The sequence below is a fragment of the Eucyclogobius newberryi genome, unplaced genomic scaffold (genome assembly GCF_026437365.1).
Source record: "Eucyclogobius newberryi isolate DKJ021-1_F unplaced genomic scaffold, fEucNew1.0.hap1 SCAF_6, whole genome shotgun sequence".
NCBI lineage: Eukaryota > Metazoa > Chordata > Actinopteri > Gobiiformes > Gobiidae > Eucyclogobius > Eucyclogobius newberryi.
In genome coordinates this window covers 10,369,761-10,389,110 of record NW_027316278.1, presented here as the reverse complement: position 1 = coordinate 10,389,110, position 19,350 = coordinate 10,369,761, and the positions used below count along the sequence as shown (strand labels likewise).

Here is a 19,350-nt window from a genome sequence, read left to right as displayed (position 1 = left end):
ACACAAAGTAGCTGTATTATTTGCATTTTAGATCATCAAAGTTGCTTGTCAGTGACTCGGAGCCTAAAGCAAATGATAATACATTACGTTTATGTTCTTTTAGTGCTAGTTCCAAGCCTGGATAAATAAAGCCACTCCACACATGCACAACACAATGAAAGTATTAAGTGGATTAAACCGTTCACCTTTGGGTTAGTGGGCAAACGCCGTACCACTGCACCAGATTGGGAATTCTAGCGATATTCGACCTATTCTTTTTGGACATTTCGATGTAATATTGGCGCCGTCTTTGTTGTAAAAGAGTTGTTCCTTTAGAGTCCGTGCGGTACAGAGCAGTCGATTATCAAAATATCGAAATACCACATTTATTTTGACCAGTCGCTTAATTGTTGTGAACAGTGTAAACACAATAAATTCAGTTAAATTAAAATAGAAACTTAACCGAGACAAAACTGAGAGTAAATCGAGGATAATTTGGACTGAATGAGGAAAACCATGAATAAATCACACCTTTTTTCAAACGTTTTCATTTTAAAAACAGTACATTTCTGTCCGATGGAGACGCCCGCTGTATTTACTTTGGTTTTAATATCGATTATTGTGCCGGACAACAGCGCAGTATCGATACTTCCCCCATAATCGCGCCGCGTTCGCCTCTCGCAAAGCGGCGCAATGTCACGTTTTTGGCATTCGATTGCATTTCTCCCACATTTAAAAGCCTTTCCCTCCACACACATGCGCCGCACAGTGTGGACAGTGAGAACAAAGCTGCAACTATCATTTATTTTTTCGCCGAGAAATCCTCCCGCGGTCGGTAAAAGCGGCTGGATAATTACATTCTTCGTGGACGATAAGAAGGGAATGTCAGCTCTGCACCGCCGCTCCGAGCCGGCCCTGTTTCCACACTGTATTATTGTTCGCAGAGAGGCTATTGATCGCCGTCCCCGCATTCACCGGGACGAGGCGTCGAAGGCTCACCAAGACGGCGAGGCTAAATTGTTTTATTGTCGCTCAAATTGTGGCGAAATGAAGCGTGAGGCGCGGGACATTTTTGGGGCGGTTTGAACTGTTTCTAAAATGCTGACGGTCGTTGACTTTCATAGCTCTGTTTCCGTGGTTGGATCTGCTTTTTGAGTCCTTATTTCCACCCTCGAATGATGCATTTACTTGACTTTTGAGTAAAGATGTTTAAAAAGTGCGGTAAATATCCCATCGTTTTATTGTTTCCATGTTGTTATTGTGTATTTTGCCATTTCTTTGCCTTCGATGTTCCGCACTATGGCAATAAACTCATCTATCCACCACGTGTAATACAATAAATGCAAGATGGATACTTGTAAATGACATTACATCCGGTAAAGACACATAATAATGCACTTTTGAACGATGCCTGGGGCTTTTAACCGCATTATGATCGTTTTCTCTTCTCGTTAAACCGCTCCATGCTGTATTCAGACTGACAGATCGAGTTATGCTCTTTACTTACTTTGTTCCGCTGTTTTATTTTCTTAAACGGTGACATACGTAAGCTTAAGTATAGTATAAGTACGGAGCAGACAAAAGCCCCAAAGGCCTTCTTATGTATTTGAAAACTACACCAAAATACTGCATAGAAATAGAATAATAAATACTTCTGGTGACAAAGTAGATCTATGCAAAGTGTTTATTTTGTCGTTTTGCCAAAAATAAGTGCTTCTGTGTCGGTCCCTAGCCCTGGCAAATGGAGGATTACATGTGGAAGGGCATCTGGATGAAGCCAATACGATCAACTAACAATATTTTACTAATCTATGAGTCTAGTGACCATTCTTCCCATGAATTGATCACAAAATACCTGTAAATGTCAGATTATTTATTCATTTTGTATTAAATTTCACCCCAGACGACGCGTTAAGTTCAGGCTTTGGATCAAAAACACTAAATGTTCACGTTTCCTTTGTGTTTTTGGCGTAATCCCTGCTCTGTCTGAGTCATAAAACCTCTTTTCTCAGAAGAGTGTGGTCTGTGCAAAGATAATTCAATCACTGGTGTTAATAGTTGACGTTTATCTGAATAATTGATCAGTTGCGATTGATTGATTAAGTTGTTTCAGCCCTAGTTATGATAGATAACTGTAGTGTTTGAATATGAGAAGGCCGGTTGTTTTATGCTGGGGCTTTTAGTGCAGTTCTGACCGGTGCTATTTGTGGTCATTCTGGAAGGAAACGCTCACGTCATCAAGTGAAACAACGCTTCCTCTTTCTGTCCCGGCATTATCTCTTTCTCTGCATAGTTACAGTCATTCTTATTCATAATTTACACTTTAGTTAGTTCTCTCTATTGATTTGAATTCAGATCGCAATAATCCACTTCAACAATAAATCTACGGTTTTGCATCTGAGAAATGATTGTGAAATAGACACATTTAAGGCATGATTTTGCTCTATTATGCTCTTTTTTGTCACTGTTACGTCTTCATTTTGACTCAGTTTGAATTGTAAGGCAGAGACCATTTGATTTTAAATGAACAGAACTCATAAAGTATTAAAATATCACAGTTTTCCACCTAAAATCAGGACACACAGACACATGTTCAAGCCCGATGTAAGATTCCTTGGAAATGAAAGTGTTATTTGCGGCTTCACACAGCTTCAAAGTAAATACACAGATGTTGTAGAAACGTTACCATAGGATTAGAGTTCAACATACAATGAATACAACTCCAGTGGCAGACGGACTGTGGGAGCGAGACGAGCCGTTCCAGCACGTCTGAGGTTTTTTTTTTTAAGGTGTTTTTTGGCCGTTGTAGCTCCTTTTGGAGAGGAAGTCTCGGAGGTCGCCGAGACCTCCGAGACTTCCTTCACCCGGTCCTTTGTGGCTCTCAGCCCAGACCTCCTCCACCGCGGCGGGCGAGAGGAGAGCGCGGCCCCCAAAGAGCACCTTTTAGCCCCATCATCGTGGGCACACAGCTCGAGCAGCAGCAACATATTCACAAGAGAGACGAGCGGCTCAGAGGCGTCGCAGTCCAGGCGGCTGCAGCTCGCTCACATTCAGGAACAAACCATCCAGTCAGTGAGATGGGCATGAGTCATAGTCATTAAGGAGGATTTAATGATTGATTATTATGGATACACAATGTTAAGTGCTTTAAGTTGTTCGGGGATGTTTTATTTCCATTATGGTTAAAGGTGAACTATGCACTGTAACCACAGATCTGACCTGTAACATGGACTCTGGGCGTCACCTGCTTGTCTCCAAGGAGATAGATGTATTTAATGCCATATTGTGCAACATTACAGATAATCGATAACCTCTCCATGGAGACAAATGGGCAGCATACTTCCAACCATAAAAGTGACATAGTGCGTTTAGTGAACATGTCTGTGAGCTCCATCCAAGAGCACATGTGACATCACTGTCTAAACCCCAACAGCTGTTACGTTGCAACACCTTTTATTCATTTATCTATTTTAAAATGTATTTTCTGTAAAGGAGACATGGAAAAGGAGACATGGAAAAGGAGACATGGAAAAGGAGACATGGAAAAGGAGACATGGAAAAGGAGACCATCTCGTTTATCTACTTGAGGTTTTTAGGGTTTTTTGTGCATGTTTGTGAGATCTTTATTCTCCTGAATAAAGACACCAGAATATGTCTTCTTTAATAAAGCGTTTGTGTAACCGGGCCCCTGTCAGATGGATGTTTGTATGGGCCCGTTGGCAGCTGGGGCCTGGGACATCACAGCTGTGTCCTTCTGTGCAGCATGGAGGGAGGGGCCCGACCCGACACGCCCCCTGGACCAGAGCACATGAACAGAGCATGTTTTAATATCTCGCTCTGGCACAAATGTGGCGTCTGGGAGAGACATGAAATGATTAGTTGAATGTGATTTACAGCTTTCAGAAGTGGAAGTTTTCCAAGTTTGTTACAGCAACACTAAATTGTCCTGATGTGGACTTGGTTTAGTCCTGTTCTAGTCTTTGTTTAGTCTTGATCTGGTCCAGGTTCAGTTGTGGTTTCGTCCTAGTTTAGGTCCAATTTTGAGTTTGAGTTTTCCTTGCAGTAATGTGTACATTGATACTACTTTATTTCTACTACTGCAATTACTACTCTTGATACTCAACTGTCACCGACCCTGCTACTACTGGCACATACTAGCAGTGAAATACAGTGGATATTACATGTATTTACTCCCACCTATTTAAATAATGCATCTAAATACTCTCATTACTCGTGGATATGAAAAGAGAAAGTGTTGGGCTCTGTCTGACGCGTTGCAAAGTACTTTATGCTTAAGAATGCTTGAGAATGAGACGCCGACTGGTCAACATTTAATAAAGCAACCGATGAATCATCCAAGCCTCTGTAAATGTTTCATGCTTAATGTTCTGTGTGTGCAGGTGGGAGACCAAATGAAGCTGCTCCACAACTGCTGGTCCGAGCTCCTGATTCTGGACCACATTTTCAGACAAGCGCAACACGCAAAGGAAGACAGTGTCCTGCTGGTCACGGGCCAGGAGGTAACTGCCTGCACTCCCACACACACCCCTCCCGCGCGCACAGAGCACACGGGCCCTCATTCATCTCCAGCTTCATTTACAGCGGGCGAGAAACCGTCCGCGGCGTTATTAAAGGGCCTCATTTTGGAACCGTGAGGGAAGGAGGTGTTTTAAGAGCCGTGACGGAGAAACACAGGCATTTTTCTCCCCGCGCGCTTTCCACCTGACAGCGTCTCAGAGTGGGCGACATTGTCCAAGGCGCCCGCTCTTGCTCCGGCGTGTCCCGGGAAGGGGCGCGAGGCCAACCGGGGCAGAGCGGCTCACCTCTGGCCGCCGCGACCCGGGTGCACTCTCGTTTCTGCTCGGTTCACTCAAGTCTAACCTGAAAAATCGTTCCTCTGACATTGACGCGCGCTAAGAATCCACGAGTGAAGACTTTCCCGCGGCCCCTCACCAAATGAAACCGCCTCATTGTGTAAAGGTTAAAACGCTGACGAGTCGCGACAGGCTGCTCAGTCCAGTTTTGTATCGAACAATGGGCTTTATAAGTGGTTTTTCTGCAGGATTTGAGCATAACTGGACTTTGCAGATGAGAAGTGATCAGCTCACGCCACAAGCCCATTATGATGACTTAAAATGGCATTATGTGCAGAGGCAAATGTGTCTGGAGAAGCAATGACTGGCCTTTGCAGATGTTGGATTGTATCTGGACTAATGTAGAGGATTATGTTTAGTTTGATAGTTCTATATCAGCCTGTAATATTGACATTAGCACTCGTTTGTTCCGCTTGAACAGAAGTGTTGTCCCACGTTTGGTTGGTTTTCATTTGGTGGTCGCCACATACAAGCCATTCAGTGTTTTTTCAAGTGTTTTTACTGAATACATAAAGTTAAATGTGGTTTCCTGAATATCAAAATGCAGCAAAATATGAATAATTTGAAATATAGTGTGAAATTTGTTGAGGTAAAAGTGCTCACTCTTTCCTCAGGCCGTGGCACACTCTATATAGTATTATCTTATCACATCATTCATTCACTGGCCACCTTTTTATTTGCTGTGAACATCCTGTCTAACCTCTGCAACATATTAACCTTCCGTCATATTTAAGTTGTAAATAAATGATCATACTTCTTTAGAGCTTTTCTACCATCATCAGAAAGGACATATTTTGCATGTTGTCATGGTTTTGCATCATCAAAAATACACTTGTGTTGTGTTTAGTTTAATTTACCCATCATTTTATTCACACAATTGCCAAGATGTTCATAACACGAAATGGTTCAGAGATGTCAAGGGTCACAAAAGGTCATGGTTGTTTCCATGGCGATGTAGAATAACCTGAATCTGTGGTTATATTCAACAAGAACATTATAAAAGCTACACACTGCCATCGGTGTGAAGCGTGGACTGAAAACCCCGAGGTCAAAGGTGGAAGAGAACGACCGAGCCAAGATCCTGTGGGACTTTCAGACACTGACAGACAGAATGGTAACGCTGTGGTTGGCGTGGCGATACCAATGAGAGAGGAGCTGGAGAAGGTGAAGGAGAAGGTGTAGGAGAAGGAGAAGGTGAAGGTGAAGGAGAAGGTGAAGGTGAAGTTGAAGGTGAAGGAGAAGGTGAAGGAGAAGGTGAAGGTGAAGGAGAAGGTGAAGGAGAAGGTGAAGGTGAAGGAGAAGGTGAAGGAGAAGGTGAAGGTGAAGGTGAAGGGGAAGGAGAAGGAGAAGGTGAAGGAGAAGGTGAAGGAGAAGGAGAAGGAGAAGGAGAAGGTGAAGGAGAAGGTGAAGGTGAAGGAGAAGGTGAAGGGGAAGGAGAAGGTGAAGGAGAAGGAGAAGGTGAAGGAGAAGGTGAAAGAGAAGGAGAAGGAGAAGGTGAAGGTGAAGGTGAAGGTGAAGGAGAAGGAGAAGGAGAAGGTGAAGGAGAAGGTGAAGGTGAAGGAGAAGGTGAAGGTGAAGGAGAAGGTGAAGGAGAAGGTGAAGGGGAAGGTGAAGGAGAAGGAGAAGGAGAAGGTGAAGGAGAAGGTGAAGGTGAAGGAGAAGGTGAAGGGGAAGGAGAAGGTGAAGGAGAAGGAGAAGGAGAAGGTGAAGGTGAAGGAGAAGGTGAAGGAGAAGGAGAAGGAGAAGGTGAAGGAGAAGGTGAAGGAGAAGGAGAAGGTGAAGGAGACGGTGAAGGAGAAGGAGAAGGAGAAGGTGAAGGAGAAGGAGAAGGAGAAGGTGAAGGAGAAGGTGAAGGAGAAGGTGAAGGTGAAGGAGAAGGTGAAGGAGAAGGTGAAGGTGAAGGTGAAGGAGAAGGTGAAGGTGAAGGTGAAGGAGAAGGTGAAGGTGAAGGAGAAGGAGAAGGTGAAGGAGAAGGAGAAGGAGAAGGTGAAGGAGAAGGTGAAGGTGAAGGTGAAGGAGAAGGTGAAGGTGAAGGAGAAGGAGAAGGAGAAGGTGAAGGAGAAGGTGAAGGTGAAGGAGAAGGAGAAGGAGAAGGTGAAGGAGAAGGTGAAGGAGAAGGTGAAGGTGAAGGAGAAGGTGAAGGAGAAGGTGAAGGTGAAGGAGAAGGTGAAGGTGAAGGTGAAGGAGAAGGTGAAGGTGAAGGTGAAGGAGAAGGTGAAGGTGAAGGTGAAGGAGAAGGTGAAGGTGAAGGAGAAGGAGAAGGTGAAGGAGAAGGTGAAGGAGAAGGTGAAGGTGAAGGTGAAGGAGAAGGAGAAGGTGAAGGTGAAGGAGAAGGTGAAGGTGAAGGAGAAGGTGAAGGTGAAGGAGAAGGAGAAGGTGAAGGAGAAGGTGAAGGTGAAGGAGAAGGTGAAGTAGAAGCAGAAGGTGAAGGAGAAGGTGAAGGTGAAGGAGAAGGTGAAGTAGAAGCAGAAGGTGAAGGAGAAGGTGAAGGTGAAGGAGAAGGTGAAGAGTCTTTTTACAGTCACCCATTCCCCTCTTACAACTATGAGTGATGACGTTGTAGGCCCCTGACACCCCCCACACCCCCCCACACACCCTGACACACCCTGACACACCCTGACACACCCTGACACCCCCCTGACACACCCCGGTCTGACTCCTGACGCGTGTCTTTCCAGGTGGAGCTGTCGTCCCTCCTGTCCCAGGTGGAGGCCACCCTCTCCGGCCTGGTGCAGAGGGGGCAGGAGCTGGCTGCTCGGCTCCGGGCGCTGCAGGTGGACCGCAGGGAGATGGCCTGTCTCAAGTTCATGCTCCTCTTCAACCCCAGTGAGTCCGCACTTCACCACTTTATTCAACACCTTTTCTGGTCGTCGAAGCTCATCCTGTCAGTGGTTGATTGGGTAAATTTGATGCCAGACGTCCTTGAAATAATGTAAAACCATCTTCCTCGGGTTCATGGGTCGATTCCACAGGCTTGTAATTACTGTCTATAATTCATAAATAGTTTGAATGAACACAATTGTCTATCAAACAAGATGGCGTGACTTAGTGGGAATACGAAGCGGACGGAACCTTTAGTCTCTTTCTCACCAATCACACACTCAAACACAGACAAGGTGAGATGGTCAAGGACACAATGACAATACGTGTTCCCAACGAGGATCAAACCAACAACTCTCGGTTCAACTTGTTGGTTTTCATAAATAAATAACCTTTCGCTCATTGGATAATGACCGCTGCAGGGCAAATGTGACTCCTAAATGAGATAAAACTGCTGCGTTGAAATCAGAAATGAGTCCGTCTTCCCTGTCATACTGATGCTGTCTCCTGCCACTGAATAGCTGCAGACCTTTAATGAAAAAAGTCACAATTGCGCCTATCTGCTCCTATTTATCCATAAGGTTACAAGTGTTTTCAAACAGCCCCTTTCTTCCTCTCCAATAAATCCACTCAATTAAATTTCTAGGGTTGACAAAAGCCACCATTAACAAAGACCTCCTCCTCCCATTGTCCACTAATGGCATTCAAAAGAAGCTGTAATGGAGGGGCTGTGTGGCTGGATGCGCGGGCTGACATTCATGCAGTGGCTTGTGCAGATGGAGACAGCAGACTCGCGCTTTGCCCATATTTCCCAGAAGTGTTTGCTGTTTAGTGCTGCGAGGCCGGGAACAAAGCGCCTCTGAATGGGGAGAGCACTTGTGGAGGTAGAGCATATTTGCTGTCTGCTGCCTGTGCTCATCCTCGCAGTCAGGTTCATCGCGGGGGTAATTTAATTGCCCTGGCGCTGCCTGAAAAGATGGTTCAGAGCGCGGATTGAAAACAGTTAATTACTCTGTGTGGATGAATGGAGGCGCCGCGATGGCTCCGCCGCACTGAAGCTGAATGCGCGCCACGCCGAGGTTCACGTATTGTCTCAGGTGGAGGTGTACACGGATCACACAAAGCGGTGGAGATAAGCAGAATGACATGCGGAGGCAAAAAAGTTGTGTACGTGTTTTCTATGGATGGAGATAACTTATTTCCATCATTTTCAGTCGCTCCGCGCGGTTTCAATAGGCTGACAGGGACTTTGCTTGTAAGTGCAGATTGTACACAAGCTCTGAGCACAAGAGGACACGGACGAGACATTATGTATCGCAGAACTTCTGAGAAATGTAGTTCCATCGCTTTGGGGAAAAGATCAAATAATACAATGTCAAAAATAACAATCATGAATGACATTATTTTGACGTATTTTCAATCTTATTATAATGTCCCAGGTGTGTGATAAGGTGTAGGCCCCACCACCACGGTTCATCTAGTGGTTCTAACCAAATCTAGTTCTCAGTTATAGTTATAGTTCTCTTTATGTTTTATTCTTTGAAACAATAACCGAAATCTGTACATTTGTTAGCGTTAGCCACTTACCTTAGCTTGACTTTTTATATGATCAATAGTGTCAGGCATCCATATGTATATAACGTGAGATCAATCTAAACTAAAACATGCATAATGAATTAATTAATATCAGTCAGATTTGATCGATATTTTTTACAGAATCATTTTTTAAATTTTTGACCCAGACATCAGAGTCATGTGACCCGTAAGGAGGGGAAGTAGTGTCCGCATGGCTCTGTGAAAGAGTGCAGGACTGTGCAGTGAGACATTCTTCAGCCATTATCCTGTTTGTGCCGGTCCAAAGCCTACAGTGAATATGTTCTGTAATGTATAGATGTTATGTTAGAGAAATCGCACCATAGAAATCATCCTTACCACCGTGCGGTTTGCTCTGGTTGGAGAATAATACAATACTCTTTTGCTCTCCGTGCAGATGTGAAGTTGCTGGAGAACCAGGCGTTTGTGGAGGGCGTCCAGGAGCAGGTGAACGGGGCTCTGCTGGAGTACACAGTGTCGTCGTACCCTCAGTCCCAGGAGAAGTTCAGTCAGCTGCTGCTGCGACTGCCCGAGCTGCGTGCCCTCAGCACCCAGGCCGAGGACTACCTGTGCTACATGCACCTGAACGGAGAGGTGCCATGTAACAACCTGCTGATTGAGATGCTCCACGCCAAGAGGACATGTGTGTGAGGGACTGTGGCACTGTGCTCACATAAAGGAATTTCACTTTGGAATTATAAAGCTCCATCCCTAATCATTTTAATGTTTTTGTCTATTGGCCTGCAGAGTGAAGCAGGTCTGAACTTTTGAAATAAAAATGTCAAAATAAAACTGGATTTTATACTAAAATGCTCAAAATACCTGTGTAGGTGACATCTTTTGAGAGGTAAATTTGATGTGAACGTCACAGACGAGACAGAACTTTGTGCTACAGAGTTACAGTGTTTCATATCAGACCAAAGCTTCCCCCGTGTTTCTCAAAAGATATTCAATGTTTGAACGTTTTTCATGTTTTGGTCACATTTAGTTTTCAGTTATAAGGACGCTTACACTGTCTCCAATCTTTTCAAAATGCATTTATTTTGAAAGCTGAATTGAAATTAGACTATTCAATTCTCAAAATTCAGTTCAATTTGGTGCATTAGAAAAGTAGATTTTCTTTTGTGCTGCTGATGGTGGAGTGGTTAAGGCACAGCACATATGCCAGGTGCAGCTTCTCTCCACACTGAACATTTACTGCATGTCCTCCCGTCTCTCTAACCCCCTTCCACTCTCATCTGTCCTGTCCAATAAAGCCTACGGGCCAAAAAACCTAAAAAAAAAACTTAACATTTTTGGGCAAGTCATCTCTTTATTTTATCCTTTTGAAAAGTTCTTGATTGTACCTGGACAATCTTAGAATATAGACGCACTGTAATATATTATATCTAATTGAATTATAGTTTATTTATAACTTAATTTAGCTTCCTGAAGATGCTTGTTGAGTGAGCACTTTGACTTTTGAGCTTCACATTTTGGAAACTGACGCAACTTTATGATTCCAAGGTCACGTTTGTTTATTGTCCTTTGCCTAAACAGAAATGTCCAGCACTGCTTTTTATCTCTGCACTTGTTTTGAACATTAGATTTGGATTATGAAATATTATTATTGACTGTCAGTTGTTGCCAAGAGTGAAGCTGAAGGAGAATGTAACATAATACTTTCTGACTGTGCACATTGTAATACAAATGGACTGAGCCTGTGCCATTTCCCACACTTAGTCCTCCACATCGTTTGCTGAACATAGACTGTTTTACCTCTTTCCACTGTCCCAAGTTTATATTTTGCTTTTGCTTAAAGGTCCAAACCAGCTGAATTTGAACCATAAAGTCCAATACAGGAGTGATATGGCGTTAGTATCACAAATAATACAATTTAAATAAAACAGCCTAACTTAAGCTTACTTCTGCCCTTTTAAATACACCTTAACAAAGACGTGTTATGCTTTTTTATGCGGGGTATTTAGTAATTAACTATAACATGCATAGATCATAGGGTTTTATTCAGTGTGAACCTGGAAACTGATCCCAAACTGCTTAATAATCGAAAATAGTCTCTTTGTGGCATTATGAACAAGCAGCTTCACATTTACACGTTTCTTTGCAGTGTCATTGTTGTAACCTTACATGTGGGCGGGGACAGGGGGTAGGGGAAAGCACTCAAGCGCTCAAACGCAGGACACCACAGTACTACTCAAACATGCAGTAATCAATCATACAAACATAAAGAGTATAGATATTGATGAAGGGAGTACTCGTCTATCATGTAATGACAATTTGCCAAGACACAATTCAGCTTTCTGATTGGACGTTCAAGCACAAGCAAATTTATGTAACATTCGATATCGTTTCGCTGGTTTGGGCCTTCTCTACACATGTATTCTCTTGTACTCTGCCACTACCTTGTGCGTTGTCTCACGGGAGCGGCGGGAAAGGCGTACCTGGCCCCGCCCCGTCTCCAGGTGCGCGAGGAGGCGTTGTACCGTTTGTGTTTATCCCGCCACTGTACTTCGTCAGTTTACAAGCTCCGCCCATCCCCGACGGACCGCAGACAATCACTCCGCCTGCCTTAACGCGCCGTCACTTTCCAATGGGCATCTCTGTACAGAATATTTATGTTGTGAAGTCTGTCTACCGCGCTATCGTTTCCACACAAACCTCTTAGTTCTGTCCCAAAAGTTACTGTGAAAAAAAAAACCTTACTTAATGTTGCTATTTTTTTTCTTTTGTTGGTTCAAAGCTCTTATTTCCCCCTGTGACTAAGTATTAAATTGAGTGTTTTCGTCTTATACACACAAAAGAGAACGCAAACGACTTATTTTCTTTTTGTTAAATATATTTTATTGCAATAGCATCAAACCAATAAAACTCAGTGAAAAAAAAAAAAATACAAAACTTGTGTGAGGCCACTTACTCTGCACACGTTGGTACATCGCACAGACTTAACACACACGAGTCTTAATATTGAAGAAAGGCCGAGGAGCTTTGTCAACACAACGTAAAGCGTCTTAGTTGTACGGTTAAACTATGTACACGCAGCCAGAGATCAGTGACCTTGCAGATAGTCCTGTTCCATTGTCATCAGATAACACAAATGCAACATAAATGCGTTGTTTTGTAATAAAAACAAGCATTTTTTACAACATTCTAGTTTGGTAGGTTGTGTACAAGAATGTTAACAAAATGTGCAGACAACAATACACAAAAGTACACACACAACTCTGTCATAATTGCACAGAAAGTCGTACAGAGAGTTTGAACACAGTTTAACGTCGATCCTGAGCTAGCCTGGCCAGCCAGACCCATCACTACAGCTTGTGTCTCTTACATAATCGTAAAGCATCGTGCAGTGTTTCCTCTGGACTGTCTTGTAGTTTGCTGCCTCCTGATTACCACAATAAAAGCGTGTAAAAGCAGGTATAATTGAACACATGCAAGTCACTGGTTTGACATTTCGCACAGTATAAAAGTGAAACCACTGTACTTAAAGTGTTTCTGACAGGTCGGACGACTCAATAATAATGTCACATTTTGCTAAAAATTCAAAACATAATTATCACAGAGGAGCTCGTTTGTTAGGTTTATAATTTCACTTCCTATTTATAATTAATGATGTCACACTAGGGAAATACCCAGCAAACACTGAGAAAAACTAAACACATTTTTATTTTTTTATTTGACGAATGAAACAACACGAGAGCGACTTTATTTTGCCGAATTATGTTTAGAATATCAAAAAAACTAGTTTCTTTTGTGTAATTTAAGCATAAACTTTGACTCGGTGTCCCTAGTGTGATGTCACTTCCTGTCATTTTCTACTGGTTTTTCCACATTTTCTCCACAAATACCTGCTCGATTGGTGTAAAACTATAATGTATATGTACAACAGGTATAAGTACACCAAATAAAGTCAAAATTTGAAAATCCTAAAAACCTGTCATATTTTTAAGTATCTGTACTTTTACTACACTACATTTTCAGAGCAGGTTTCTATACATTACACTCTTGTACGTGTTTGAACTGGACTGAAGGGTGATTCGCTGCGTAACGGTTTTGAGTTCAAGCCTCAGTTTCGAGCAAACAAAGCTGTACAAACAGAATTGATTGGAATTGCTACTGTTGACCAAAGATCAGCACAATTATTAATCACAATCACCACATTTTACGCTTTAACAGACATTTCTAAAAATCTGTGAACTATTTTAATTTTTTTACTTTTAACTTTACAGATACATCAATACTTTTACGAATATTTTATGTGCTATTTTCACTTGAGTATTTATATATTTTTTGCTCCTGTAGCTGTACTTTTACTTAAGTAACACAATTGAGCACTTCTTGTACCACAACTTAAAGGTGCTCTATGCAACTTTTCCCTCCATGGAGATGTTATCACTTTGCTCTGGCAATAAACAACAAGCGAGACGAGTTACACGTCAGATCTGTGGCGAGGCGAGCCCATTTACTGTAAAAATACAAGTTTTTTGAAAAGGGACACATTTGAAACAATCTGGATTGAATGGGACTCATGTTTTGGATCTTTTTTAGGACCTTTTTTCTTTTTTAGGATGCTTTTCTAATGTATCAGTTTGAATGTTTCCCCCTCTGATCCTGCCCTTGTTCTGTGTTTGTTAATTGTGAAAAAAGAAAAGAAAAAAAGCATGTTTTTCCATTTCATTTTTCATGTGCAAAGTACTTTTCACAAGTAAAAACACCTGTAATTGAATAAACGTAGCATAAATGACTTTTTCATCCCAAACTGTGGTGTATTCAAGGCAAAATTGTACCATCTCCATCGAGCTGAGCAGAAAATGTACATATTGTGCTTTTAACAAATGCATCGATGTCGAATTGACAATCTATTTACGCTCAGTGTCAAAAGAACGTGGTACAATTGCAGTATTTGTCCTTTCATACTGACAACGCCAATAGCAGACCAACTGTATTTGTGATCCGCACTAGTTTCTCAAAGCAGATGAGTTTTTCATAATGCATTAGTCTTCAATCATCATAAAAGTATTTAGTCAGGACTGAGGAGAAGTATTTTAAATGGTTTGAAAGGAAAAACATAATATTATTGATATTTTTGATGTAGCCTTCTTCTCCAATTTGTCAAAAAAAAATAAAAAAGGAAAGAAAAGGAAAATAGAGCTGCTTCTACGACTGCAAATATAAATGCTTAGAATTTTACAAAACTGCACAATATAAGACTGAACAATACAATATACAATAACACAAAGCGACACTTTTTTACATGATTCTATTACGGATTTGTAAAGGTTCCATCCAAACTGACATGAAAACATATCCAGCATTGACTTTTATTCGAGCCTGTTCGTACAATCCTGTTCGACATCATGAAATTGTAATGCAAAAGTGCTCCTCTGTGTTTTTAAAGTCCATACACACCATTTTTAAGCCTGAATAAAGAAGAATACGGGATCTTCATTCATATCACGATTACAGCTGCTCTGTATTTACCCGGAAGTGTCACTGGTGTTACTGCGAGTCGGACGACAGCGCCATCTGCTGCCCAACGTGCTCAGAACCGTATCCCGGATGTGAGGGAGTAGGCGTACCCCTTCGTCCCGATTCACAGACTGCTGAGCGTGTGTCCGGATCTCAATGGTGGAGTTTTCAGTTTTTTTGTTGTAAATCTAATGAAAAATATATTCTAAATCTCAGTGGGACTTTCCTGGTCAAATAAAGCTAAATAAATAATATTTATTTAGCTTTATTTGACCAGGAAAGTCCCAATGAGATATAGCAATGACTTTAGCGTCGTCCCGGTCCATGAGGTGGCAATGATCATCTTAGTAGCTCAGGGGAAAGTTTCTTTTTCATATTCATTCTTTACTTCTTTTCTTTTTTTGCATATTAAATACTCTGCCAGTTTTGCATGTACTGAAAGTCATGTTGCAGGATAAATAAGTGATTATGTACATTTCATTTTCTACTTGGGGTGAGTTACTGATGTTTGCTTTGTATTTTTTCTGTTATTTCTCTTATGTGTTACCGTGGTCTTATTTGTTTGCCTGTGTTCTTGTTTGTCTTTCTTTTATGTTTTCCCTGTTTTGCCGTCTCCCTTTGTGGATGGCGCTGTCGTCCTACCGCTCCACGTTGGAAGACAACGCAAACATCTGTGTAAAACCAGCTGACCACTGACCAGACACACAGCAGTACCACCAGAGACAGAAGGAAACCGTCGAGGTTTGTTAAACACGAAGGTTTGTTCAGCAGAAACCAGTACAGAGTTATAGCAGAAGGCCTAATTAACCTAAACGGCGCATTTGTGCTTTCTAGATTATTACAAGACGTTTCAACATGAAGTCAGTTAGCCTTTAGCTCAGATGACAGTTTTACATGCTAATCATGATCTTAAATAAAACATCAAAAGGTTTACACGCTAAACAACGACTTTTACCAGGCTTTGACCCCGTTGGTACTAGCTCACACTCCCTAGATTATTCATAATTTGCGTTATTTTGCGTGCTAATGCTAACGGCTATAGCGAAAATATAGGCCATAGAATGAGCATCGGACGGAATCTAAAAGTTACATAGTGCACCTTTAATGAAATTTAACTTACAAATGGTCAAATTGAAGCATAATATTACACAGATATAATCCGAATCATCATATTGTCACACATTAAACGCGTACATAACATTGTGTGCAGCCCTATTCTACATTCACAACCGAACACGGACGCTGGATTCAGCTTCAAGAGCTTCGTCCACTTCTACTTCCTCGTCTGTTGTCTCTCCGTGGGACAAATATTTACAGTACCAGACTTCTTCTTCTTCACTGCGTTTCAACAACCTACAATGGACAAAAAAGAAGAAGAAGAAAGAAGCGGAATTGAAAACAAGGCATTAGCTCTGATTTTGGCGTTTCATGTCGGGTTCGGCTGTGTCGGCGCACAAAGCCGGAGGCGGCGGTGAAAGGCCTGGTGAGAGAGAGCAGGTGTTGAAGTGCATAATGGCCGACGTCGTGAATGGACCGCCCGATCTGTTTTTCCGATTAAGGGAACGGACTTCTCCTTTTGTCCCCCGCCCGCCGACAATGTGCATTCCGCGACCACTTGAAGGCGACGTGACCTCTCCAGACCCCGCGGCACATACGGACACGCACTTAACGACGCTAGCGGCAATGCTAACTTCTCCCCCGTCGCTCGTTAGCCCGAACACAATTTAGCCGCAATTACTGACAGTGACTTAACCTCCGTGTCGAGGCGGGGAGACCATCTGTTGTGTTCGCCGAGCGCATTCACGGCCACAAAAGGTATTTTTCTGCCGGCGGCTGACGCAGGTAAACGGTCGTTCAATGGAAATCGCTCTCGCAATCCTCCCAGGTCGATCGCGCCATTGTGTTTTCTTGTAGCATATGCCCAAGTAGCCTAAACATCGATATCGGCGCTAATATTTAGAGATAAACAAAACTGGCAATGTAATATTTCGTGGAATAAAATATAAAATAATGGCTCAAGGTTGTTTGGAAAATGAATCGTAAATAAAGACTTGGCGAGGCGTTTGCGAAAAGGAGCAGGAGATAACACAGGAGAAGCAATGTTTACCTGGATTTTTTTTAATTTATTGCATGACCAGACGGAACACAAAAGATCTTTATCTGCGAGAGCCTGATACATTTTGACAAATACATTGTGGGGACTGAATCAGGTTTTTAAAATGATGAGATTTAGCCCTTAGCGCGGTAGAAGTAATGGTGAATGAAAGCTCGAGAGACGGTTCGGACAGAAGAAGAGCTAAAAGAAGAGCAAAGACGTTATTTGTGAATGTGGTGAAAGAAGAGGACGTGCTTTGCAAAAAGTTTGGATAAACAAAACACAGAAAAACAGAGTGGAAAATGGATAAAGGGAACGTCACAGTCACATTTCTAAAAAGCGAAACGGAAAGTGCGACGCGTCCAAACAGTTTTCTTAAATCGGTGCGACTCACAATTCAAAATAGTGTGTTTGATCTACAGTTTTATCTATAGCTTTCAATCGCACATATTTAGAGTGACTTTTATTTGAAATCAAAGAGCGCATTCGACACCACCGCTGCTGTTTATTTGGCCGTCGTGATCTCTGCGCCCGGCTTCATTCGACATGTTTTCAATGGGGAAGAGCTGCTCTGTCCTGCATTGTTCATCAACAAGAGGAAACACTGACTTCAGGACTTACATCGCGCCAAATACTGATACGAGGTGAATAAAGTGTTCCGAGGGCTCAAAAGTTGTATAAATATCCGAGAATACTAACACCACCTGCTGTATTTGAGCATGAAACGGAGCAATGGGCCCTTTTCATAAAACAGACTATATAAAACCGTTGCCTTACAAATGTGGAGCTCCACTTCCTGCTCCATCTCTTTCAAAATAAATCAGTAATTAATGAATATGAGTAAGGGTTAATCACAGGAATGTTTAAACCTTTACGTGCCGTGTAAATACTTCACCTGGAGACATCTTTATGTTTATAAAAGTAAGTGCTTTAGTCTCTAAGCTAATGCTAACATCAACACCAGTAATCAAGTTAAAATAACACCACAAACTAAACTAACCTGTTCAAGTTAATGCATGTTAGCATTTAGCTTTAGCTAGGTTCCCGCCGGTGACATAATATTTACATTGTACGTAAAAGTCTTAACATGCTGCCAGTGATTATCTGTCTGTCACATCTGCTTTAGTTGGATTTATTTGAGCTAAGATTTGGCTAATTCCTACAGAGAATGAACGGAACGAGAAGTGAAGATCTGCTCTTTTACTGCAACAGGAACTAGCCGGGCCCCTCATGAAAAGGGCCTTTACGTAAACCTTTCTGTGATACCGCTATGGCCTGTTTTCACATGTATCCGTATTGATTTACGCATTTCTACATACATTTATTTCTACATGCATTTTTTTTCCACATCCATTGATATTTACACATATTTACTGTCATACTCATACGCAATAATGTCATATTCATGTGCAATACTGTCATACTCATACACAATAATGTCATATTCATGTGCAATAATGTCATACTCATACGCAATAATGTCATATTCATGTGCAATACTGTCATACTCATATGCAATAATGTCATATTCATGTGCAATACTGTCATACTCATACACAATAATGTCATATTCATGTGCAATAATGTCATACTCATACGCAATAATGTCATATTCATGTGCAATACTGTCATACTCATATGCAATAATGTCATATTCATGTGCAATACTGTCATACTCATATGCAATAATGTCATATTCATGTGCATACATCTGCTGTAAATAAGAGTGTTTACTTTTGCCACTATTATTATTATTTTGTCTTATGTTATCTTTTTTTTTGTTTTCTATTAAGAGTGTTTTTTTTAAAGCGTTCTATAAGTTATCTGTTCTTTTCTTCTGTATCTACTTGCGTTGCAACACCGAAATTTCCCCATGTGTGGACAAATAAAATGTATTCATTTTTTCCACATTTATACGTTTCTTTATTTATTAATTTTAACATTTATTTATTTCTACATACATTTATTTTAAAATATTTAAATGTAAACGAGTGGGTGGGGCTGATTGTGATTGACAGAACATTGGACTTTGCTTCCTCCTCCTCCTCCTCCTCCTCCTCCTCCTCCTCCCCTTACTTCTACTAGAACAACAACAACAACAACAACTACTAATACTACTACTACTACTACTGCTGCTAAAAAACGAATAAATACATTTAAATTCCCCATCGATAACAGTGTTTCCTCAGCGTCGACTCTATAGATGCTCTCTCTCTCCAGGTGAGTGACAGGGTGTTCTTTTTCAATAATATCACATCTAAACGAGATTGAACGTGCCATGAAACTCTGCCGTACCTGACGGTTTGAATCCGGTCAGCTGAACAACCTGTAAAAAAACCCCGAATATCAGACGTTATTCAAGTCTATTTGAGAAAACGAACGGCAGAATAACATGTCGAGAGGAACCACTGTCACTCACTTGATTCCCTGACGACGGTCTCATGGAGAAACTGACAAAACTCTCATTCCTGAAACTTTCTGCCAAAACAACAATAGCAAATATTTGTTATCAGTCTGTCA

At 41.7% G+C, this 19,350-nt stretch overlaps 2 protein-coding genes across 2 annotated transcripts in view; one reads left to right on the top strand and one right to left on the bottom strand.

Annotated features, from left to right (window-relative positions):
• The window catches only part of nr5a1a (nuclear receptor subfamily 5, group A, member 1a), a 21,201-nt gene extending 11,281 nt beyond the window's left edge, over positions 1–9,920 (top strand). The window contains exons 5-7 of the mRNA XM_072433543.1: positions 4,380–4,499; positions 7,532–7,679; positions 9,664–9,920. Of these exons, the coding sequence (XP_072289644.1) occupies positions 4,380–4,499; positions 7,532–7,679; positions 9,664–9,917 (522 nt within the window). The 3' untranslated portion in view covers positions 9,918–9,920. The remainder of the gene's footprint in view (positions 1–4,379; positions 4,500–7,531; positions 7,680–9,663) is intronic.
• A 5,980-nt stretch (positions 9,921–15,900) lies between these two features.
• adgrd2 (adhesion G protein-coupled receptor D2) overlaps positions 15,901–19,350 on the bottom strand; it is a 51,572-nt gene continuing 48,122 nt past the window's right edge. The window contains exons 23-25 of the mRNA XM_072432777.1: positions 19,250–19,308; positions 19,126–19,156; positions 15,901–16,088 (exon numbers count right to left, since the gene is read on the bottom strand). Coding sequence (XP_072288878.1) covers positions 16,081–16,088; positions 19,126–19,156; positions 19,250–19,308 — 98 coding nt within the window. The 3' untranslated portion in view covers positions 15,901–16,080. The remainder of the gene's footprint in view (positions 16,089–19,125; positions 19,157–19,249; positions 19,309–19,350) is intronic.